This window comes from Panthera leo, chromosome B4, assembly GCF_018350215.1.
Source record: "Panthera leo isolate Ple1 chromosome B4, P.leo_Ple1_pat1.1, whole genome shotgun sequence".
Taxonomy (NCBI): domain Eukaryota; kingdom Metazoa; phylum Chordata; class Mammalia; order Carnivora; family Felidae; genus Panthera; species Panthera leo.
Window position 1 is genome coordinate 44201916 of NC_056685.1, and position 25585 is coordinate 44227500.

A 25585-nucleotide genomic window follows, 5' to 3' on the forward strand; every position below is an offset into this window, starting at 1 on the left:
TACACCCATGCTCACTGCAGCATTATTCATTAGAGCCACGGAGTAGAAGTCACCCAAATGTCCACTAAGGGATGAATGGAGAAAGAAAGCATAGTATACATATATACATAACACTGTAGTATTATTCAGCTGTAAAAATGAAGGAAATCCTATCACCTACTACACTATGGATGAAACTCCAGGACATTATGCTAAGTGAAATAAGCCAGTCATACATACGAAATAAAAAATAAAACTGTATGATTCCACTTATATGAAGTATCCAAAGTAGTAAAAGTGATAGACAGAGCAAGTAGAATAGTGATTGCCCAGGGTTGAGGGGAAAGAGGAGAAGGGGAATTATTGTTCAGTGAGTTGAGTTCCAGTTTTAAAGGTGAAATTTCTAGATATCTTTTGGGCAACAATGTGATAGTTAACACTCCTAACATGTGTGCTTATGTTGGTTAAGATGCATGATCTAGCGAAATGCAATGTAAGATGTGAGACTGTATAATTCCCACTATATGACCATCTGGAAAAAAACAAAATTATGGAGACAGTAAAGAGATCAGTGGTTGACAGGGTTTAGGGGGGAAAAGCATGGATAGGTGAAGGACAGAGGATTTTGAAGGATGGGAAACTATTCTGTATAACTCCATACGTGTCCTTATATATTTTTGTAAACTTTTAAAATGCACAACATCAAGAGTACCTGAAAGTAAACTATGGACTTTGGGTGATAAAGAGGTGTCAGTACAGTTTTATCAGTTGTAGCAAGTGAACCACCCACTGAGGGATTTTGAAAATGAGAGAGTCTACGAACTGCTTGTGCATTGACACACAGACAGTAGGGGAATGCAGAAAACCTCTGTGCTATGTCTGAGTTTTGCTAGGAGACTAAAACTTCTCTAACAAAGTAGTCTATTTTTTTAACATGGGTAATGTGGTAAATGTTGTTTTGTTGTGTTTTGTTTTGTTTGCAACAGCTTAAGAATAAAATGAAAGGCAAGCCAACAAAAATAGGTGATCATAGCAAGAGAAAGAGAAAAACAAGTCAGTATATTTAGGAAAATAACAATATGATTAATAGATAAGTTTCACCACGAAAATACTTAAAAAAACAAAACAACAACAACAACAAAAAAAACCAACTCCCCGCACACACACATAAAAACCCAAAACAAAAGAAAACAAAGCAAAAAGACCTGTCAAACAAGAATTATAATTCAGCAAAGCTGTTTTTCAGAAAGAAAAGATGCATAAAGACCCCACATCAAACACAAAACTTAACAATTTTTGTTAGTACACCTGTCTTTCAGAAATGATCTTCAAGCTAAAAGTAACTGATGTAGATGGTAAGGCATACCCACAAAGAGGAATAGAGATCAGCAGAAACGATAGATGCGTCAGTAAATTTCAAAACCTGTGTATTTTTCTCTCTGAATTTTGTTGAGAAAGAAGATTATCAAGGTCATTATTATAACACCGTATGGTTGGATGAATACCATATGCCTTATAGTTTTTAGCAGTTACTAATATTTGTGTTGCAAAGTCACCACGAATGTTTCATTTCAGGTCTCTAATGTGAAATCATGAAAGCATAGAAGGTTCGTTGATGAATAACTGGTGTTCAGTAACCAGTGCTAGCCGGCCTCATTACAACGTGGGTAGAAGGATGGATTTCCCGTTCTCTCTGAAAGCAGATTGTTCCTATGAAAACATTCTGAAGCTGAAATGGTGTAAAGTGAAAAAGCAAATAACATTAACTTACATGGAAAAATGAGCATTTCCTGATATAAAAAGCAACCAGCCCCCCATAACCCATAACACATATAACCTCCTTAGGCTTTTCTGACACCTCAAGACACACCTTGTGAGTGGATACACAAAATAAATTGAGATGAAGCACAGACACTCAAAAATACAGTTCAACCCTATGCTTGATACTGATACACAGAGTATATAGTTTCTGAGAAATGAACTTGACAGGACGAATCTTGTTGCTTGGGGTATGAGCTGACACTAAACGGTAAAACTAGCCCTGAACACAATTTTCACTTTTCGCCTTTTGTCCTAAACACAAAAATCCCCTTCTGATTTCCGTTGTTCAGCAAAAACTGGTATTGGTGTAGGGCTTTCAGAGAAGCAAAGTGAGGTAATCCAAATTTTTGGAAAGTTGAGGCATACATATAATAGGTGGTGGAAAGGAGCTTGTTAGTGGTAATTTAATATATTTTATTGGAAATTAGTCAGGATTCATGGGGCGTAGATGACAATCAGTTAATTGTATACGTGTAAAGAGTGCCATGAGCAAGATGGAGACTAGGAGGTCATAATGCTCATCTGCCCACAAAATCAGTCAGAACAGTAACTAAACAACTTCAAACTAAAAACTGCTCAGGGAAAGCTCTAGATAAGAAAGAAACACCAAAAATCTGGTGCCGATCAAAAATCCAGGATGGTCCCATGGAAAGCAAAGGAAGCATTTGGCCTGCATCACCCAACCCTGCAGCTGAGAGCCACTTGGCACCTGGAGGAATCCCCTCATGGAGAGTCACCTCATGGAAAGAAGGGGAGCAGGAGAACCCACTAAGCTTCAACTATGGGGATGTCTGCAGCTTTTGCCACAGAAGGAGCCCGTCCATTCTAATCCCAGTTGTTGGAGCAGCCCAGAGTGTGCCCTCTACACATCCTCCCAGAGGCTGGAGGTGTTGCTATGATGAGACTTGCCTTCAAGGGCTCCAATTCTGCTCTTAGGGATTGGTGGCCATAGCACGTCATGTATACAAGACTAGAACTGCGTCTGATTTTTGCCCACTCTTGGTCCCAGCTTAGGGCATTGTGTCACATTACTGAGGCTGTTTCCTGAGACCTGACCTCAGATCCTAAGGTGTGCCTTAACTGCCACTATGGGTGCAGATATTTGCTGCCTTGAGCCCCACTCACCGTATTCCATTTAATACCCTGTGTCTTCATTGCAAAGGATGCTCTTGCTATTTGGAACCCCAAAACCCTCCAGGCCTAGACTCTGAACTGCCATGGCTAACACCTGAAGACTTTTCTCCACCTATGGTAGCTCAAGGCTCTGACCCTTCATTGGTAGGCCAAGTCACCACTGCCTTGAGTCTCTTCTCTCCGGTCCAACTGTAGGGCTCTGAATCCTCATTGCTGCTGCTATACCGCTACATACCCAAACACACTTTCAGCTTCCACACTAAAGCCTAAGCTGTCATTGGAGACCAAGAATCTAGAGGTCTGTGTCCAGATCCCTGGGTCCTGACACATGGCTTTCACAAGCCACCACTGGATCACGCTGCTGCTATCTTGGAACTGCCACTTGGGACAGAGTGGAAACTTGGACTCCCCATCCCCAGCATATGTTACTACCACACACTGCCCATGGCCCCAGTCACCAATGAACCTTGTCATCCAGGGCCTCTGTACTTGCTACAATCCTCTGCTAGCCAGAGTCGCAAGGGTGAGTCCCTGAGACACAGGTACAGTTTGCGTGGAATATCTACACATGTCTCCAACTGAGACCCCAGGGCCACAGCCACAACAAATGAACCTATGCACCAAAAGCCAGTTGCTTTGGTAGTTCCATCTGTGCCTGATCTTGGGCAACAGATCCAATACTGCTATGAAGGCTCTGAGGTCAGCTTGCCGTACCAGACCCCAAAAAGGATCATCTCACAAGATCTTCTTCCTGTAGAAAGCAGGAGACAATGGGATGACATTCTGAAAGTGGTCAAAGGGGAAAAAAAAATATCAAACAAGAATGCCTTACTCAACAAATTGTCATTCAGAAATGAAGAAGAGATAAAGACTTTCCCGTCATCCTAGAGGATGGTGTATCAAAGTTTCAACTCTTGCCACAGATGGCAGTCAGGGGAAAGCAACAGCATGACTCCAGTGGTGGTTTTTAAAGCCATGTGTCAGAAGAAATTAGACATGTCCTACAGAAATGCTAAAAGGAATTCATTCAATTGAAACAAAAAGACAAAAATTGGTAACATTAAAATATATAACAAATGGAAAAACATTGGTATAGGCAAAAGGAAAAAGACCCTTGACTTTGGTGTAGGTAATGATTTCAGGAATAAGTCAGAAAAATCACAGCAAATCTAAAAAAGAAAAGAGGGACTGCATTAAACTAGAGACCTTCTGCCCAGCAAAGGAAAGAATCAAATAGTTGAGAGATCATGGAGAGAAGAGAAGAAAATATCTATAAACCAATATCAGATAAAGGACTAATATCTAATATATATAAAGAACTCATACAACAGAATAAAAACAAAGAGAGAAATCCAATGTAAAAAATGGGCTAAGTGCCTCAGTATACATGTTTTTGAAGACATACAAATGGTCTTTGTATGTATATTGTATGTACATTGTATGTATATTGTCTTTGTATGTATATTGAACATGGTTGTTCAATATCAAGAATCATGGAAATGCAATCCTTTGGGATTGCATTTCCTCCAGTCCTTTGGAGGAAATGTAAATTGGTTCTGCCACAATGAAAAATAGTATGTCACTCTTACATATGTGTTTACAGGAAGTGATCAATCGGGCACCTGGGTGGCTCACTCGGGAGAGTGTTCAACTTCAGCTCAGGTCATGATCTCCTTGTTCATATGGATGAGCCCCATATTGGGCTCTGTGCTGAAAGCTCAGACCTATAGCTTCCTGTAGATTCTGTGTCTCCCTCTCTCTCTGCCCCTCCAGACCTCAAAAATAATAAACATTAAAATTTTTTTCAAAATAAACAAAGTAACTGATCAGCATCTCAAAGGTATAGCTGCACGCTCATGCTCATTGCAACATTATTTGCAATAGCCAAGAAATGGAAGGATCCTGAGTATATGGCAACCGGCATAAAGTTAAAGAGTGTGATATATATACACGTACAAACACACAGACACACACGTACACTCACAGTGAAATATTATCTAGCCAGGTGAAAGAAGGAAATCTTGCCATTTGTAACAAGTGGATGGACCTTGAAGGCATTATGGTAAGGGACAAAAATCACACATCAATAGACAAATATTGTATTGTCTTTCTCATGAAATCTGATAGACTGAACTGGTAAAAACAAAGATTAGAATGCGCTTATCAGAGACTGTGGGTTGATGGTTTGTGAAGATGTTTAAGAATACAAATTTACGGGACTCCTGGGTGGTTTGGTAGGTTAAGCATCCGACTTCGGTTCAGGTCATGATCTCAGGGTTTCTGAGTTTGAGCCCCACGTCAGGTTCTGTGCTGACAGCTTAGAGCCTACAGCCTGCTTCAGATTCTGTGTCTCCCTCTCTCTCTGAACTTCCACCACTCATGTCTGTCTCTCTCCCTCTTTCTCAAAAAAGAAATAAACATTGATTTTTTTTAAAAGAATACAAATTTATAGCTAATAGATAATTTTTGGAGGTGTAATGTACAACATATGATTACAGACAACATTGCTGTATATTAAACTTCAAAGTTGCTAAGACTAATTCTAAGCTTCTCTCAACACATACAAAAAATGATAAATATGTGACATGAAAAGGTGTTATCTAACATGGCCATAGTAATCATATGGCAATACATAAATTTATCAAATGAACAGATTGTCAGCATTAAATGTGTGCAATGTGAGATGCCAACATCATCTCCACAAAAACAAACAAAAGATAGGTTTGTAATACCTACAACTATTGCTAAGGAAATAACTTAAGAATATACTAAAGACAACAGTAGAGGAAGTAAAATGGAACACTAATGTAGCATATGTTCAATACAAAAGATGTGAGGTAAAGTGGAAGAGGAAAACAAGACATAAGTATAGAATAAATAGCAAATGCGATACCTAAATCCAAATATCCCAGTAATTATACTCATGTGAATTAAATAAATATTCCAATTATAAGATAGAAAGTGTCATCCTGAATAAGAGAGTAATATCGACCTATATACTGTCTGTAACAGACACACTGTAGATTCAGACACAAAGAGGTGAAAATAAAGGGATAACAAAAAGTAGACCCTATTACCAGTAAGCAAAGATGTGAGCAGAAATGGCTGTTCTAATATCAAAGCAGCTGTTAAAACAAGAAATATTAATAGAAAGTACAAGAAACATTTCCAAATGTTAAGCCTGTCAATATAAGAGGAAGATCAAACAATTAAAAACATACATTATTTACCTAAGAACAGAACCCTTAAACACAGGAAATAGAAACTGACAGAATTAGAAGGGTAAGTAAACAATTCAATGAGTATAGCTGAAGACTGAAATCTCTTCCTTCAGTAAGACCAGCTTGTCACAAAAGCAGGAGGACTATGGAAGACTGTCAAAATAGTGGAACCAGCTTCACATAACTGACATATATAGAAAGTGTTCTAGGTCATCCATAGGGATCAAAAAGTTCAAGGATGGAAGCATGGAAATATTCAAAGTATTTCCTCTGAAGACAAGGAAACAAATGAGAAGAAACAATGGAAAGAAATCTGGGAAATTTCCTAACATATGGAAAGTGAGAGGCTCCTGAAACATGTACAGTTCAAAGATGAAATCTTGGAAAGTATCTTGTACTGGATGAGAGAAATCACCTTGTACTGGATGATAATAAACTGAAAATACATCAAAGCTTTTAGGATGAAGCTAAAGTAGTGTTTACAGACAATGGGTACCTTTGTCAATCACACACAAAGGAAGAATGTTATCAATGCAAGATCTCAATTGCTTCCCTCTCAAGCAGCAATGAGAGGAGCCAGGTAAGGTTATAGAAGGAAGAAATGACACACATACATTTAGCTAAAAACTGATCGTGAAGGATGTATAGTAGAATAACTCAAAGCAGCCCCAAATGACCAACACCCAAATATCCAAGAGCATCCACAATAGAATGGGCGAATGCAACCTAGGACAACCCGACAACAGAACAGCAAAGAGATGTGGACCATTGACAACTTCATGCAGCTACATATGGATGAACCACACAAGTTTGGCTTCGCCTGAAAATGCTAAACATAAAATATGCATACTCTATGATTCTATTTCTATAAACCGTTTTTAAAAGGCAGACAAGAAGTTGGTAGGGGCATTTCGCAGTGTTGGTAATATTCATTTTCTCGTTCCACGCAGTGGTGACACTGAAAACTCGGCCATCTGCTGGCACGTGTACCATGTGACCCATCTGTATGTGCCTTGTACCACAGTAAAAGTATCAGAGGACGATATTATGAAGAAATGCGAATATATTTCAAACTAGATGGAACATTGGAAAAAATCCTACCAAATACAACGTGTGAACCAAAAGAAATAGATATAAAAATATCAGAAGTGTCTTAAAATTTCTAATACAGGAGGCGCCTGGGTGGCTCAGGCTGTTAAGCATCCGACTTCGGCTGAGGTCGCGATCTCGCGGGTGCGTGAGTTCGAGCCCTGTGTAGGGCTCTGTGCTAACAGCTCAGAGCCTGGAGCCTGTTTAGGATTCTGTGTCTCCCTCTCTCTGTGCCCCTCCCCCGTTCATGCTCTGTCTCTCTCTGTCTCAAAAATGAATAAGCGTTAAAATATTTAAGAAAATATAAAATTTCTAATACAATTTTTTCTGTAATTCAGAAAAATTTTCACACTCAGTTAGAAAGTATTTAGATGTTTATGAATAAAGAAAAATGTAATGCCAGCTTAAAAAGCAAAAAGAAATCATTGTAGGGTCAGAAAAGGAGGCTAATGAAATATGTGTCATATACTTTTTGATGGGAATACTAAAAAAAGAAGGAAATTACATATCAGGACAATCATAAGTAGATTTATTGAAGTAGTGCCCTGTTGTATTTACATTTGAAATGCCATAAATAATCTTCATTTATCACATTAGCAAAGAAGATCAATTGATGTGATTTCCGTGATACAGAAAGTAAATGATAAAACTAATATTTATTATTTTTAAAAAACCTTTCTAAAGGGGTGCCTGGGCGGTTCATTGGTTGAGTGTCCAACTCTTGATTTGGGCTCAGGTCATGATGTCAGGGTTTGTGAGTTTGAGCTCCGCATTGGGTTCTGCACTGACAGAGAGGAACCTGCTGGGAAGTTATTCTGTCTCCATCTCTCTCTCTCTCTCTCTCTCTCTCTCTCTCTCTGTCCCTCTCCCATGCACTTTCTCTGTCACACAAAATAATTAAATAAAAAATAAACATTACATAAAACCTTTAGAAAGATAGAAATGAATAGGAAACATCCATGCAACGATCCTGAATAGGTAGCATAACTCTGAAAATGAACTTGAATAAATTCACCGTTTAAAAAAGGACAATTTTGTGGGCACCAGGGTAGATCAGTCATTTGTGCTTCTGACTCTTGATTACTGCTCATGGTTCCTGAGATGGAGCCCCAGGTCAGGCTCTGTGCCGACACCATGGACCCTGCTTGGGATTCTCTGCCTCTCTCTCTCTCTCTCTGTGCCTCCCTCTGCTTGCATTCTCACTCTCTCAGAATAAATTAAGAAACATTTAAAATAAAAAGGATGATTTTTAAAGTACAAAACAGACATAAAAATACATAAGGACAGGGGCGCCTGGGTGGCGCAGTCGGTTAAGCGTCCGACTTCAGCCAGGTCACGATCTCGCGGTCCGTGAGTTCGAGCCCCGCGTCAGGCTCTGGGCTGATGGCTCGGAGCCTGGAGCCTGTTTCCGATTCTGTGTCTCCCTCTCTCTCTGCCCCTCCCCCGTTCATGCTCTGTCTCTCTCTGTCCCAAAAATAAATAAAAAAAAAAAACGTTGAAAAAAAAAATTTAAAAAAAAATAAAAAAAAAAAATACATAAGGACATTAATTAAACAGATGAGAAAGGGCAACATTTGTACCCACACAATATGAAATGCACAATTACACAAAAATGCAAAGTCATTCAGTGGAGAAAGTAGTCTTTTCAACAAATGTTCTGGAAACAATGGAGTATCAAATATGATTAATGATTATATACTTTATAATACACTAAAGTGCTCAAAATTCATCACACATAAAAAAGTTCAAATGTTTTATTACAAACGCATGACCTACAGTTGGCCAGAGATTTGATAGAGATCCATAGAAGAAGATATTGATGAAGTGTAGTTCGTCAAGATAATATCTGCTCTTGGAAGAGAAAAGACAGTCATAAACTTGTTAAGAAACATTTACAAACCATGCATCTAATAAAAGACTTGCCACCAGGGTACATAAAGAATTCTCAAAATACAATGAAAAACAAGTAAAACTATTAGCAAAATATTTCAATAGATACGTCACCAAACACCATGTATAGATGGCAAGTGAGTACAGGAAAATAGGTCCAACACTATTAATCTTAGGAGCATTCAAATGAAAGCCACCCCAGACCAGACTTTCTGTTCTGGAAAGATGGAATGGATAGACGTTTCCCTACTCCTGCCACCAATACAGCTACAATCCCTGAGCGTTATACATAAGATGACATAAGATTCAGAAAGGTAATGAGAGCTGACAGATCCCAGCCCTGGAGACCCGAGGAATCACGTGGTGGTGAGCTCCCCAGAATTTCCTTCTACCCCACGTAGACTGGTGTCAGAGAGCCTAGCAAACCACAGACACCAACAGGTACACACCCAAGTCTCCACAATGTTTTTTCTCTCCAGTCAAAATAACAGAAAAAAAGGCGTGCTAGGAAGACAGAAAATTTTAGACACTAATTGGGTGATTCTAATAAAAAAAAACACTGTTTTTTTTATTAAAAAAATAAAAAAAATAAAATGCATTGACTATCCACCAAAAAAATCAACAGGCATGCAGGGGGAAATCAAGACATTCTCCGATAAAGGAAAACTGAGAAAATGTATCACCACCAGACCTGCTCTGACAGAACTCCTAAAGAGAAAAATTGGTAAAAGAAGGCCTCTTGAATCATCAGGAAGAAAATGAGAACAAAAGAAAGAATAAAACTCTCATTAGGTCTAATGGACTTTCCTTCACTGGGTTTTCTAAATTGTTTGATATTTGAAGCAAAATTATCAGTTGAAGCAAAATTGTAACATCCATGTGATTCTCAATGTAAGTAGAGAAATACTTAGGGCACTTACAGTATAAATAGGACACGGTAAGGGTCCATAGAGGCAAATAAGTCTCTGTGTTTTACTCAAACTGCCGTGAGTTGTGATGGGCTGTATAGACTGTGATCTATGAATATACAATTATCTGTATAAAGATATATAATATCTATATTCTTTATATGAAGGAGATTAGATCATATGTGTACCTACATACAACTTTAGGTATATGAAGTTGTTTATGAAGAAAAGACCTACTTTGCTATATGATGCTCTGTCAATAAGATCATAATTTAGAAAAATATAACCTTCACTTTTATCTCACAGCATCAGAAATATAGCATCACTAAAAATAATTTCTAATTGGATCATAAACCATAATTAAAACCATAAAGCATCCTTAAAACCATAAAGAAATAAAGAAAAAGGTAAATTCAGGAAAGTAATGTAGGAAATCATATTCATAAACTTTGGCTAACTTCTGAAATAGATCCCTAATAATCATTGTAAGACACAAAACGCTAAGTAGGACCATGGGAACATTAAAATTCTGATCATTAAAAGACTCCAATATGAGAGTAAAAATGCATGTCACAAGTATTTGCATCTTAAAATCTCAAAAAAGAGCTCGTATCTAAAATATGACAGCGACTTTTAAGAAGAGAAAAGAAGACACTGCCCTGGAGAAATGGGCAAGAGACACAACCCAGCATTCCTTATCCCATAAAACAGAATCGCCTTAAGCTTTACAACCCAGGTAAATGGTATTGTTTATAACCATCAGAACTTACTAATTAATTTTATGGAGTTTGGGATCAAAGGATGATTTGCTATAATGTACATTTACACAATAAAATAGAAAAATGTAGAGATAATTCAATATATTGAAATATACACATATCCATGACTGTACAAGCTCATACTAATGGTTACAGGGTAGTGTAGTATGAACATATGTAAATACAATTATGGTATATTTATACACTTTTATTTTATTATGAAACCAATAACATTTATATAACTTAAATATACTATGTAATACGTCGCTATGTGTAATAAATGATTATACATATGATAGGTGGAGGAAGACAAAGAAAAGACTTTTCCTAACATAATTATTCATAATACCCACATGGGAAAAAGGAACTAAATTTCTGAGAATGGTTTTTAACATGTCATATTCATAGGAGAGCAGTGAAAATTCTCAAACTATAGACAAGTGTGTTACTATAGATGGATTACAAGTAGCACCTGGGAGAGAAGGGAGGCACACATAAAAATGCACCCTGAATGATTCCATTGATAAAATCCCCAAAAGAAGCAGAGATATTTCATAAAATGAAAATGGGCAGGCCTGATAAAGGCTCTAAACTTCTGTCTCATAATGTAATTTAGAATTGTGTGATTCTAAGTCTATTGTAATCAATGTGCACAATCATACGCCTAGTTTCCTTGATGTGTTGTAAAATGAAATAGTAAAGTTAATTTCAGACAAAAGAGCATTTCCAGAAGAACAGGTTTCTATGAAAAGCAAGAACTGGAAATTATCAAATGTACATTCAAGGTATAAAAGTATAAATAATGTGTCAGAAAGTCAAACCATGGGATTTTAAGGACTTTAAAAGAAATAAACTACAAATACATAAAACTATTGATGAATTCTGGAAGCATAATATTAACTGACAAGCATTTAAAAATTTTTTTTAATGTTTATTTATTTCTGAGAGACAAAGAGAGAGCATGAGCAGGGGAGAAGCAGAGAGAACAGGGAACTCATTATCTGAAACAGGCTTCAGGCTCTGAGCTGTCAGCCTGACAGAGCTTGATCTGGGACTCGAACTCACCAACCTTGAGATCATGACCTGAGTAGAAGTCAGATGTTTAATAGACTGAGCCACCCAGGCGCCCCATTAACTGACAAGCTTTTAATAGAATCTGGAAACATTTGAAAACTTACCTTGTCCTCTTCATCATCATAGTAGAGCAGGTTAGAGTTCTTAGAAGCACAGGACGTCAAACTCTTGTTCCACGATTTTCCCTCAGTGCTAACGTAATAGCAATTGTTGGAATACGTAAACCACTCTTTCGGACAATGACAACAGAGACACGCTGGAGAGAGATTATGAGATATTATCCAAAAGGCTTTGAATATTACAAAATGAAACTTTACATAGTGTATATGGATACACATATGTGTACATAACATTCGTAGACCCTCACAAGCTGGTAAAATTAAAACAAAACACACACACACACACACACACACACACACACACACACTCAGAGAAGAGTGAGGCTTTCATCCCCTAATTTATGTGCCCATATAAAGCAACCACAAAAATGTCCATCTATACATGTCCTGAGAGTCACTGAACAAAATCAGCTTTATGGAATGATTTATCTTTTATCATGTTATAGGAGGATGAAATGTGAAGCAATTGGTAACAATGGCTATGGTGATTTTAAATGAGTATTTCTTCATATTGTTGTCTAAGAAGTAACACTCTCCTATAATCATTATTACCTACCTTAAGATAGAGATAGAAAGACACTAAACTAGTAGTAGAATTTTGCAAGGGATATTGTACCTTTCTGGATTGTTGTTTCCAGGGATGTTTTGTTCTGCGCTGGTCCTTCAGTAGCTAGAACATTAAAACAATTCTCAAAAAACATAATATTAAATAAAATAAATCATAATATGTTGAGTTTCTTAGTTTGAAATTGGGTGTGCTATTTTACCAGACAAATTTAATAAAATAATGAACATGAGGGGGGAAATACTTCAAAAGCTTAAAGAACCAAACCTCACCATCTCTTACAATATTTGGTTTAAGCAATCTCAAGAATTAATGCATATTTCACCAAAAAGTCTCTTGTATGACTTGCCTTTGAGTTATTAAATCCAAATATGTGTTTAATTCTCCCTGTATTTATTCTCTTATTTCTACTTTAGATAACCTCTAAATGATCATTCCACACTTAGAGCACACATGCATTAAAATGAGATAACAAATTCAAAGTGTTACACACTATGTCGAGGAACTAATGATCAGTAAAGTGAAAAATTCCCTTTTAGTCATTCAAACACACACTTACAGGGGATAACAGCTATTGTTACCACAGTGGACATCAAGACGAGGCAGAGGATTCCCAAGATACCGGCAATGAGCTTCTCTGGACATGAAGGTGAGTAGTAGGAAGAGAAATGCAAACACTGAGAAAGGATGCCTGGAAACAATCATTTACGAGATATACAAGCAAGAGAACCGACAATGCACAGGGAATCACATACAATAACCTGCACCTCAAACCCATCACTATCATTGGAATCTTCTCTCAGAATATACCAATGCATTCAATTACAATACCACATTCCAACCTCCAGCTCTGGTCCTCACAAATGAAAACTATGTGAGATCACTTCCTACTCTTTCCCTACACCCCTACACCCCAACTTCAAATCCTAAAACAGACATACTTGTCTGCATTAAATGTTTTACCTTTGCAGGGAGAGTTCTTGCTATTCCCTTGAAGGTCCCGAGAAGCATTTTGAAGATTTAATTCTGCATAGGCTATCTCCTCCTCAGTTACTGAAATGGAACACTTCGTGCCCTTAGGTTGCACTTGCTGTCTTTTTGAGCCCTTAGCATGATGGAGTTCCGCATAAGTCACGCCTTGGTTGTTCATGTCTGCAGCTGAGTAGTGTCAGCTACAATCTGGATGAAACTGCCCTGAAGGTCTTGATCAAGAGTGTGTGTCATGTGCTGACGACATTGCTAGTCCAGTGACACCGTGTGGGGTGCAGGGTGAGGAATACTCCTCATTTGCAGTTGAATAATGTAAAATCTGATACTAACTTCCACAGAGCTTGAAATAAGTGTTTCTTATAGAATAAATGTTTTTTTACAATAATAGCGTAATAATACTGATTGGAAAACATGTAAGGCACTAAATTAGTGAAGAAGAAAGGAATTCATGAATAATACTGTCCTCGTGAATGTAAGGAGTTTCCACAGGCATATTTCAACAGTATTAGAATACCCAGGTTAAAATTTAAATGTTGTATTAGAAACAAAAGTGTTGCACCAATTTTTTGACAATGTTAAAGCCATTATTGGTTAAAAATGAAAGGCTCTAGACGGGAGAATATTATTTTTAGCATATATTGGAATTTCCTGTTGCAAATGACTTTGATTTAGATATCTTTACTAAAATATTGCTATCAAAGCAATATTTTATTTTGAACATCTATGGAGTCGTGAGAATCGTTAAATTTTAGAAGAAATATTTTATGTTTCAAAATGTTACATGACGCACTAAAATTACCCAAAGCAGGAACAATGGTGAAAACAGAAAGAAGCAAAGCATTTTTTAAAAGCGGACTTAACATCAGAAAGTGACAACTGATTTAGTGGCAGAAATATGAAATCATAAAATGATAAATAAAAGGGTAGATCATTTATGAAAGCACACATTTGTCACAAGCTTCTAGAAAGTTCTATGTTTTCAAAGGCAGTGATGGCAGCTCTAGGTGTATAGTTATGCTAATAAATCACAGAAATGTAATTTCAGACTTCAGTCAAGGAGCTGTGCAGTCAGTGAACTCTGGAATTATTCCTGTCTCTCCAAGTACAAAGTACCACCTTTAAAAATTATTTCCTGTCTAGCTATCTGGTTTACTAATCTAAAATAGGAAATAAAATATGTAAAATATAATGCATATAAAGCAGTTAAACTCAATGTCTCTGTTGTAGAGTCTCAATAATATATTAGTTATTTTATTTTTTTAACACCATAACCATTCATCATTACTGATTCACATCATTAGACCATGGAAGATAATTCATCACACAGGAGTGTCTTTCAGTATTGAGTAACTTTCTTGGCCAAGTTTTGTTCAATTTTATAAAAGATTCTTTGGATTCTTTACAGTTAAGTTTAAAATAACATTTTACAGAGAGTACCTCACTTGCATTTTATGAAAAATCAAACTGCTTTCTTTTATCGAAGTGAATGTGTGAGGCATTACATTTGACCATAAAGGTCATAAAGATATATCATAAAGATATAACGGATACATTTTAAGAATCTATTTTTGAAGGCTGGGTAAACATTGAATAATGTGTAACACATCCTTGATGACAATTGATGACAAATCCAAATTAAGTGTCTTGTGTCATGATGCTTATGTGACCGCACCTGAAATTCTATTGACATGCAAACCCAATTTTGCATATGCATATGCTCTTCACGACTTCTCTACAGGTAAGAATTTGAATATTTTCAGATCTCTGATATATTTCATGCTCATTCTTGTTTGTTACCCTGAATTGTTGGAATACAGATACCAATGTTCTCTGTGATTTCATTGTATATTAGCTGTGCCTCAGGTGCATCCCACCAGCATTTATAATCTCCCACTCACTGGGGTGACTACTAGAAAGGCAGGACCGTGGTGACACATACCTTCTGTTGGCCAGTCACGCATCGTCCAGAGGGAACCAGGTTCCTCTTGTAAACAGAAAATATCTGTGGCCTTCACAGACTGCGGGCCCTGTGGGACCTCCGAGTGAGGCAATAGTGGAAAAAGTAGATTTCACATCAATGCGTCACTTCAAATTTGAACAGGAAATTCTTACCCTTGGGCTATTTTGAAGACACTTTATCTCATCACACACCTCCAGAAGCTTTGAGCTTGCGGTGTGTCATTTAGTTTGTGCCTCAGCAAAGGTCTCTGACAAATTTTATGTTCCACAAGACATTGGGGTCAGAGACTTGACCCCCAGGTTGTTCCCTTGTTTCCACCTGCATGACAAACACTGAGCATTTAGGTAGGCCTTGTGTAAAACATCTTTGATGTTTAAGTTTTATTTTTAGGCAAGGTTGCTACATCTACATATTATATGCTTCTTTTTCTTATGCCCTTGATGTGTCATTTCTATTATACTGAAATATTCTAAAATCATCAACCTGTCCACAGGTATTTAATTATATTTGACACTAATAGTGAAGAATGACTACAATTTCAATTTTTTTTAACTGCCATAAAGACATCAATTTCTGGATTTATCTGACCAATTTTTCTACCTTTGTTTTTAATATATCTACATTCTATTTGTAATGTATGTAAATAAGTTATTGAAGCTTCTGCTGGAAAAAATAAATGCCTGTGGGAAGGATAAAACATAAAATAATATTGAGCAGCAGCACCATGCCAGAGATTTGAATATTAAATAATTATTCATGCTATTTACTTATTCATTGTCCAATGGTAACTAGGTGTCTGTATTTAAATAGGAATATTTGTTATAAATAAAAAAAGCCTAAGTCTTACTATGTAGGCGAAAAATTAATGAATGTTTAACTATTTCACTTAACTCAAAATACTGGGGCAGGGCAGAGAAAACACTTTTAAAAGACAATTAAATAACATGAGCATCCAAGCAATAAAACTTTATATATCTAAATTACCTACTTTGCATCAATGGAATTCTTTTGCTTTTTGCCATTGTTGGATTTGATATGCTAATAATTTTGGGTATATTTACCTATATGTTTCTTTTGGTCTGTAGTTCTGTTTTGTTTTGTTCTTTGTAAAATGGGTTGACAATACTATTTTCATTTTCATGTATTTATTTTTCATGCTGTATAGTTAACATAGGATATTACATTAAGTTCAGGTGTAGACATAATCATTCATCATCTATACCCATTATGCTATCATCATCGTGATAAATCAGCATGATCACCCATCACCATACAAAATTAATATAATAGTATTGACTATATTCTCTATGTTGTAATTTACTGTGGGAAATAAGCTTAGGAATCCCTTGGGCTTACACCAATGGGTTAACAAGGCATAAAGAAATACAAAGCCAAAGGACACTCACATGTGAGTTTGGGTAAACAAGACAAGGCAACCATGAATAGGGAAGTGCAAAGGCAACCCAGAATAGAGAGGGGGTGCAGGGCCCCTGGAATAGAGAGGGAGGGGCAAAGGCCCCAAAATAGGGAGAGGCAAAGGCACCAATATAGAACGTAGGTATATGAAATAAACAAGATTAGATATTCAGGGTGGAAATACCCCCAATTTAGTACTAGAGCAGAAAGATGCTTTCACAAGAAGAAAGGGCCAAGTTAGGTAAACAGGTAAGTTGGGTTATAGATCTCAGTGCTCCAGGTGAAGCAGCCCAGAGCAGAGATGATTAACAAAAAAAAAGGTGCCTTGTTAACTCTGAGGGTATTTCCCCTACCTGCCTCATCCCCTAGACTAGCTAAGATATACAGAGGTGATGCCTCATGTCCGCTGCCAGGACATGAGGCAACCTTCTTCCCGACTGCCAGGCGCCCAGATTTTGTTTTGTTTTAACCCAAACCCCTAACCCAAATATCTTCAAGAACCCCTTTCCCTCACATCCACAAGTTAATGTTCCCAGATTCACTGTCTCTTTGTGCACATCCATCACCATGTTTGTAAGCCTTCTGATTGTAATAAAAATGGGGCAAGGACCCTTATTCGGAGCTCTTGTGTTTTCCTGGACACTAGCCATCTCTCATTTTCCATCCTGTGTCCCCCTCTCTTGCTAGACAAGAGAGAACTTCAGACCCAGAGTCTACAATAATTTACATCCCTGTGAATTATTTATTTTACAGCTGAAAGTTTGTGCCACTTACTTTCTTTCATCCATCCCTTGTCCCCACCCCCCTATGGAAATCAACACCTTTGGTCTCTCGGTATATGAGTCTATTTATTTTGTCTGTTTCTTTGTTTTTGATTCGACATCATTAGGTAAATCATATGGTATTTGCTTTTCTCTGTCTGCTTCATTTCATTTAGCATAAAACCCTCTTGGTCCATCAATGGTGTCAAAAAATGAGAAAAGTTTGTGAGGAACCTCCATATTGTTACTCATTGTGACTATATCAATTTAAAATCCCACCAACAGTCCATACAATTCCCTTTCTCCATATTCACACCAATATTTGTTATTTCATGTGTTTTTGATTCAGACATGTGTGAGGTGCTATCTCATTATGGTTTTGATTTAATTTTCCTAATGATAAGTGATACTGAGCATCTTTTCACATGTCTGTTGGTGATCTGCATGTCTTCTTTTAGGAAATATCTATTCAGGTCCTTGGTCCATTTTTTAATCACGTGTTTATATTCCTTTTGTGTTAAGATGTAGGAATTCTTCATATATTTTGGATATTAACCCCTTGTCCAATATATCATTGGCAAATATCATCTCCCATTCAGTAGGTTGCCTTTTCGTTTTGTTGACAGTTTCCTTGGCTGGGCAAATGCCTTGTGGTTTGGTATATTTATTTTTCATTTTGCTGCCATTCTCTATGAAAACAGAACCAAAAGAATAATGATGAGAACTGTCTCCATGAGTTTATTGCCTATGCTTTCTTTAGAAGTTATTTTTTCTGGTCTTACCCCTACCTCTTTAATTCATTTTAGGTTTCTTTTGGGTTTGGTATAAACAAGTAGTCCAGTTTGATTCTTTAACACATATTTTTCCAGTTTTATAAACACCATTTACTGAAGACTCTCTTTTCCCTTGCGTCCTTTCTTGCCTTCTTGTCACATTTAATTGATCACATAGACACAGATTTATTTCTGGGCTTTTTACTCCATTCCTTTGATCTATGTGTCTATTGTTGTCCCATACTGCTTGGATTGCTAGAGCTTTGTAGTAGATTTTGAAATATGTTTCTTCCAGTTTTGTTCCTCTTTATGATGATTGCTTTGGGTATTCAGAGTTTCTTGTGGTTCCATGCAAACTTTGAGGTATTTATTCTCGTTCTATAAAAATGCTATTAGTATTTTCATAATGATTACATTGAATCTATACATCATTTTGCATAATATGGATATTTTCACAATATCATATCTTCCATTCCATAAGCACAGTATATATCTTCTTAGTTATTTCTTTGTGTCATCCTCAAATTTCTTCTAACAATAGCTTAAACTTTCAGCGTGTAAGAATTTCACCTCCCTGGTTAAAATATTCTTTGGTAATTGATTCTTATAAATGCAATTATAAATGCGATTGTTTTAATTTCACTTTCTCATAGTTTGTTACTACTGTATAGAAGTGCAACAGATTTCTCTTTATTTTGTATCCTGCAATTTAACTGATTTCATTTATTAGTTCTAATATGTTTCTTTGGTGTAGTGTCTCAGTATATTTTTTTTTCTAGAGAATTATGTCATCTGCAAATAGTGACTGCTTAGTACTTTCTTTATCAGCATGGGTGTCTTTTATTTATTCTTCTCTGCTTTCTGTGTCTAGGACCTCCAGTATCGAATAAAAGTTGAATAAATGCTGTAAGAGTGGACTTTCTCATCTTGATCCTGATGTGAAAGGAAAAGCTTTTGGCTTTTCACTGTTGCAAATGATGTTAGTTGTAGGTTTGTAAGATATGAACTTTATTATATGGTGGGACATTCCTTCCCCACACACATTCTGTGAAGTATTTATTATAAATGAATGTTGAATTTTGTCAAGTGCTTTCTCTGCATCTATTGAGATTATCATATGAGTTTGATTTTCAGTCAGTTAATGTGGTGTGTCAAGTTGATGGGTTTGCAGGTCTTGAACCATCCTTGCATAAGTGGAATAAACCCACGTAATCATGGTGTAAGATCCTTTTCTTGTATTGTGGAATTCAGTTTGTTAATATTTGGGTGAGGATTGTTGCATGTTGATCAGGGATATTGGCGCATAATGTGGTGTGTGTGTGTGTGTGTGTGTGTGTGTGTGTGTTGTGTCCTTGTTTGGTTTTGATTTCAGGGTAATGCTGTCCATATGGAATGGATTTGGAAACTTTTCACTGTCATCAGTTTTGACTAATTTAAGAAGAAGATGTATTAACTCACTTTAAAAGTTTTGTAGAATTGAGGCACTGGGGTAGCTCAGTCAGTTGAGACTCTAACTCGTGATGTGAGCTCAGGTCCTGATCCCAGTGTCAAGGGATCGAGCCCCACATCTGGCTCTGCACTGAGCATGGAACCTGCTTCAGATTCTCTTCCTCTCTCTCTCTCTCTCTCTCTCTCTCTCTCACCTGTCCCTCTGCCTATTCATGCATTCTTTTTCTCTCTAAACAATAGAAGTAAATAAAAATAAAATAAAATATAATTAATTCTTTGTGGTTGTTCTGTTTGCATGATTTCTACTACCTTGTCTTCCAGGTAGATGATCCTTTCTGCATCACCTAATCTGTTATAGATTCATTCTAGTGTATTTTTAAACTTCCATCATTGTACTCTTCAAGTCTGATTGGTTCTTTTTTTCTATTTTCCATTTCTTTGTTGAAGTTCTCACTGTGTTCATCTACCCTTTTCTTGGGTTTGGTGAACATGTTTATGATCCTTCCTTTGAACTGGTTATCAGGTATGTTGCTTATCTCCATGTTATTTCAATCTTTTTCTGAGATTTTATCTTATTCTGGCATTTGGAACATAGTCTTCTATCTCCTCATTTTGCTTCACTGTTTCTTTCTATGTATAGGTAGGATTCGAACAAAACATTCATTAATGATGCCAAATAATGTAAAATTCACTAATGTCTTCTGAAGTTGAATGTCTTATATCTATTATTCCTGTATTTGTACACATTTATGCTTTTCATTACATAATTGATAATGTTCTTTGTTGCATGTAGCAATGTGGGTACCCATTTTTGGCATTTAACACTAATGAAGGTCTATGCCTAGCAGTATAAAAGACAACACACTCAAAATTACTCAAAACAATATGGGTAGTTAGAATTTACTTTTTATGATATAAAGGTATATATTTAACTGTTTCTAATAATGGCAAACCAAGTGACCTAAGAGAGATGGATGAATTGGAAGTCAAAAAAAAGTGAAAATATGTTTGAAATATGATGGCAAAGTGAATTTGTTATCAAGGATTATTTTTGAAAATGAATATATTTATGCTGGAGGGGGGAGAGGCAGAGGAAGAGGGAGAGAGAGAAAGGAAGAGAGAGAGAATCCCAAGCAGGCCCTGTGCTGTCAGCGCAGAGCCTGACGAGCTACTCGATATCATGATCCATGAGATAGTGAACTGAGCCCAAATCAAGTGTCAGACACTAAACCGACTGAGCCACCCAGGTGTCCCTCTAGTTTTCTCTCCAACTACATGCATTAATTACCAGAAAACAGAATTTTCAGATTAGTACCTTTGGTGCAAGAGATTAGGGATACACAGCTCAGTCCTTTCTGCATCCTCTTGGCAATGGCTGCCTGCAAAGAATACATTTTCTGCTCTGTTCCAACAAAAGTCACTTTTAAAAAGGCACCATCTTCCTCTGAATTTATTACTAAATGGGTAATTTAATTCTGGCATCCAAAATAACAAGTCCATTATGCTCCATACCTATGGATATTCTCACAAAGGTAGACACAGAGAAAATTACCAATTTGATCTTTATATCCCTGACTTCTCTGTGACTCTATTCTCAATCTATTCTTGATTAGCACTCCTTAATAATGTTCCATATTTATATATCGCCAGTGGTTTTGTGGATCCCCTAACCCAAACTCAAGAATAATTCCCATGGTTTCTTATGGGTACACTGTTTTATGTATGTATTTAGACATGTAAAACATGCTTTGGAAGAAAATGGGAGGTGTTCTACATTAGAATGTATTTAGCAGCATCTCTTAAATTTCTCCATTCTTAGTGCTAATAGATACATAGGTGTGGATGGGATACTCCAACATGGGAAGGGAAAGGACATTTCGGTCCCTTCTTCCCCTTGGACACTGAAGGATCCCCGAATCTAGGAATCAAACAGGTTAGCATGTCACAGTTTAACAATCCCTTTCAAATTCTTCAATTCCAAAAGAGACAGTCTTTGCATATGCCCAGATAACACACTTTGTGAGGAGACTGGGGTTCTTGACCAATAAAGGAAACAACAGTAATTGCAACTTGATTTCAAAACAGGAAACACATATACAGAAAAAAATTACTCTAGTGCACATACATGATGCGTATTGAATTTCTCACCTTTTTAAAGTGCAAATTTCTTTAATGTATATGATCAAAATCATTGTCAAATTACATTTCTGATGCCTGGCTCTTTCACTGGCTGGAAAGAAGAAGACAATTATAGAGCTTTGGTTTTATTGGAAAATGGCCTTTATTGAACATTGGGAAAAGCAAAATATGAAGAGATCACAGACAGCAGGAACTTCATGTGCTTGGGCTTTATTTTAAGGATCTGTAGGCATTATATTATTTATTATTATTTGTTCCTCAGAACAGCCTATGAAAGTGTTATAATTCAGATTATCACAACATAGGTGATGGCACAAAAGCATCAAGATCATAAGCCAAAATACCTGAGAGATAGTGAATACTTATGGGCCAAGAAGTACTGTTCAAATAATCTTCAAGTAACTATGAATAAGATCCTCTTTTTATCATATTTTTCCTTCAGAGGAACCTGAGCCAGAGCAGTTCTGTAACTGAGCCCCAGGGCTAAGAGTGTGCAGTTAGAAATTACATAAAGTGACCTGTTTCACTGCCAATGTCCTTAGACTGTATTTCATTCTGCTTATACCTTATTTGATCAAGGACCATGGTGAAAGCATCTATACCCCCGTTTTTCACACTGTCCAAAACTGCTTTACAAGGATTTTGGGCACAGAAGCAAAAAATCCAGATGGGAAGGGAAGAGAGTACTAAATTTTAAATCTATTTTCCAATAATTTTCTTTTACAGACTTATCTATCTCATGAAATGTAATAAAAAAAAATCCCTATGGCTACAATGTTAGATTAGGTTATTTTCAGTGAATCTACATTTCTTCCCTCTGACCACTTTGAAAAGAGTATACTCTATAGACAACCATGAGAAGTTGGGCCATGTGACTTGTTTTCACAATATAATGTAAGGATGTGATCACTTGTTTCACAATATAATGTGAGTGGGAATGTGATATCTTATGAATTCAGAGACCGGGCAATAAGAAACCCATTTCTGCTAGCTGTTACCTCTGGTATAAGAGATCATATACCATGTAGCCTGGTCCTCTAAGAATGAAATCTATAAAGAGATCTGAGCTGAATCTGTAGGTAGTCTGCAGTCAAGTGCATGCATGCCCAGCCTCAATCAACCTTATCATAGCCCAACCACAAACAGGTGAAAGAAAAATAAATGCTTAATTTTCAATGTCATTGTAATCTTGGGTTGTATGAAACACGACTTTAGTAATTAGTTACAGCTACCATTAACAATTATTCATATTGAATGTTCATATAATTTTTCTAGAAGAGCATAAGGATTATGTACAGAGAAAATAAAGAATATGTCTATCTCCACAAACAAAAGTATATATGAAATATATATATACATATGTATGTATATTTCTTTTGCAAGTAATAATCGAGTTTAAACTCTCTCCTTCTTGTAATTGATTTGGGCTGGAAATATCTCTGAGTCATTATCACATTACTCAAGTTTATCTTGAATTCTGGCAATAACTAGCTGTTGGACCCATGCAACTATCTGCCGATTTTAATTTTTTGTTTTCTCCATTTAGCATTTTATTTTTTGCATTGTTGTAAAGACTGACAGAAGTGTGTGCATAAAAACATTAAAAAAGCTAAATCTCTTCCAAAATATCTGAACCCAGGTGAGGAAAATAACATATAAGACACTGGTTATTATCCAATTAGAAACCAATCTCTACCTTGAAATGAGTGTAACCTTTGATCGTGTGGCAGCAAGACAGATTGGGAGAGTACACTTTGGTTCCATTCTCGAAGGAAGTGGGGCCGATCTGAATGGCTCCTATACACCAACTCTGTGGTTGTTCTATGATAATCCCAAGGGGCCATTCATTTAGTATGCTCAGCTCCAAATCCACCCTCAGTGCCCTGTTCTCAGACAACGGTGTAAGATCCTATCCATTTTCTCTCTGGTCATCTCACATGAAATTGACTTTTGTCGGTAAGAGACAATGGAGAGACAGTGCAGCAGAAAGGGCTCCTCTTCCTGGTTTCATGATATTTTCTCTCCTTTGGCCACTATGGCTTTGTTGCGAGGTGCATGCTTGCAAGAAGTCCTGTGTATTCGTCCTCCAGCAAGTTCTTATAGCCAATCTGTCAGTTTCCTTTCTTCTGGTCTTTTATCCTGATGCTCTAACAGGGAGTTGTTCCTGTTTGCCAGTCACAGCCTGAGATCCTTCTTCACCAGGTTCAGCCCGTGGAGTGTGGAGCTGCTCTGTCCCAAGCCAATCCAGTGATCATATCAGACGTGAAGCTGTGTGTAGCCACATCGTCTTCAATGGCATCTGAATCCCATCTTCAGAGAGTAGACCTGGCTTCAGTGATCCGTCCTTTAATTCTGTGATATTCTTTGTGATTTTCTTTATTTTAGTAGGCTTTCCTCTTCATAAACTTTCCCTTCCAAGCAGATAGTAATTGTTTACCTCAACTTTCCCTTGTTTCTGTCTCCTGCCTTAATTCTGACTCATACCTTTGTCACCCTGGGTTGCTCAATCCTCATTTGTGGCCTTTTAAGGGCTAGGAGAAATCAATTAAGTTGGAAATGTAAGTGGAATTACTCACTTCATTCAGAATTTTACAATAATATTATGATTTGTAACTTATATATAATTTGTTTTACTAAATAGAAAAAGCTTAAGAAATGAGTAATATATACCTGAGTATACCTTTTTATATTAATATAATTAAATTGGAGAAACAGTTCTGTGACACCAATGGTGAAGTCTCAGGTACACTTTGGCCTTTGGGTGATATATATGCATTGATGTGGATTCATTCTTTAAAATTTTTTTATGTTTATTTATTTTGGAGTGATAGAGACAGAGACAGAGCCTGATTGGGGGAGGGGGCAGAGAGAGAGGGAGACACAGAATCCACAGCAGTCTCCAGGTTCTGAGCTGTCAGCACAGAACCTAACGCGGGGCTCAAACCCACAAACCATGAGATCATGACCTGAGACGAAGTTGGACACTTAACCAACTGTGCCACCCAGGTGCCCCAATGAAGACTCATCCTTGGTAAGAAATGAAACCTTCTAGTGAGTGATGGTGATAATGGGAGAGTCCATGGATGTGTGCAGAGAGGGACCATATAGGAAATCTCTGTACCTTCCTCTTAATCTTGTTGTGAACCTAAAATTACACTAAAAACCATCTCTTAAAAATATGCAGAGAAAACGATTGTATGGCTTTTGAAGTAATGAGAGATGTATTCTTTATAAATGATGAAATAGCATTATGCCAAAATGAAGCAACTAAAATGCCTGGTGCTTACAAACATACAGTCTTATTCCAAGGCAGGGTGCAAAACCAAATTTTTTAAAATAAAAAGAGAAATATGGACATTTCTTGTCACTCTCTGAAGATACTGACAACCTGAAATAAAAAGAATTATACCTCATTAATCTTAACAATATATACCGGGGTATTTTGTTGAATAAACCATTAACTTGACTAATAGTTCTATATCTCAATCCGAATATTTCCCATACTATTCTTCTATGGAAAAACATCAACAACTCTGTTC

General features: G+C 36.8%; 2 protein-coding genes across 2 annotated transcripts in view; both read right to left on the reverse strand.

Moving 5' to 3' along the window:
- Nucleotides 1-25585, reverse strand: part of LOC122225346 (NKG2-A/NKG2-B type II integral membrane protein-like) — a 72934-nt gene that overhangs the window by 4468 nt on the left and 42881 nt on the right. The window lies entirely within an intron of this gene.
- On the reverse strand, nucleotides 7085-13731 carry LOC122223933 (NKG2-A/NKG2-B type II integral membrane protein-like). The gene is made up of 4 exons (XM_042945055.1): nucleotides 13522-13731; nucleotides 13118-13213; nucleotides 11979-12130; nucleotides 7085-7228 (listed from the first exon to the last, which is right to left on the reverse strand). Exons 1-4 carry the CDS (start codon nucleotides 13706-13708, stop codon nucleotides 7085-7087), a joined length of 579 nt encoding a protein of 192 aa, XP_042800989.1. The 5' UTR covers nucleotides 13709-13731.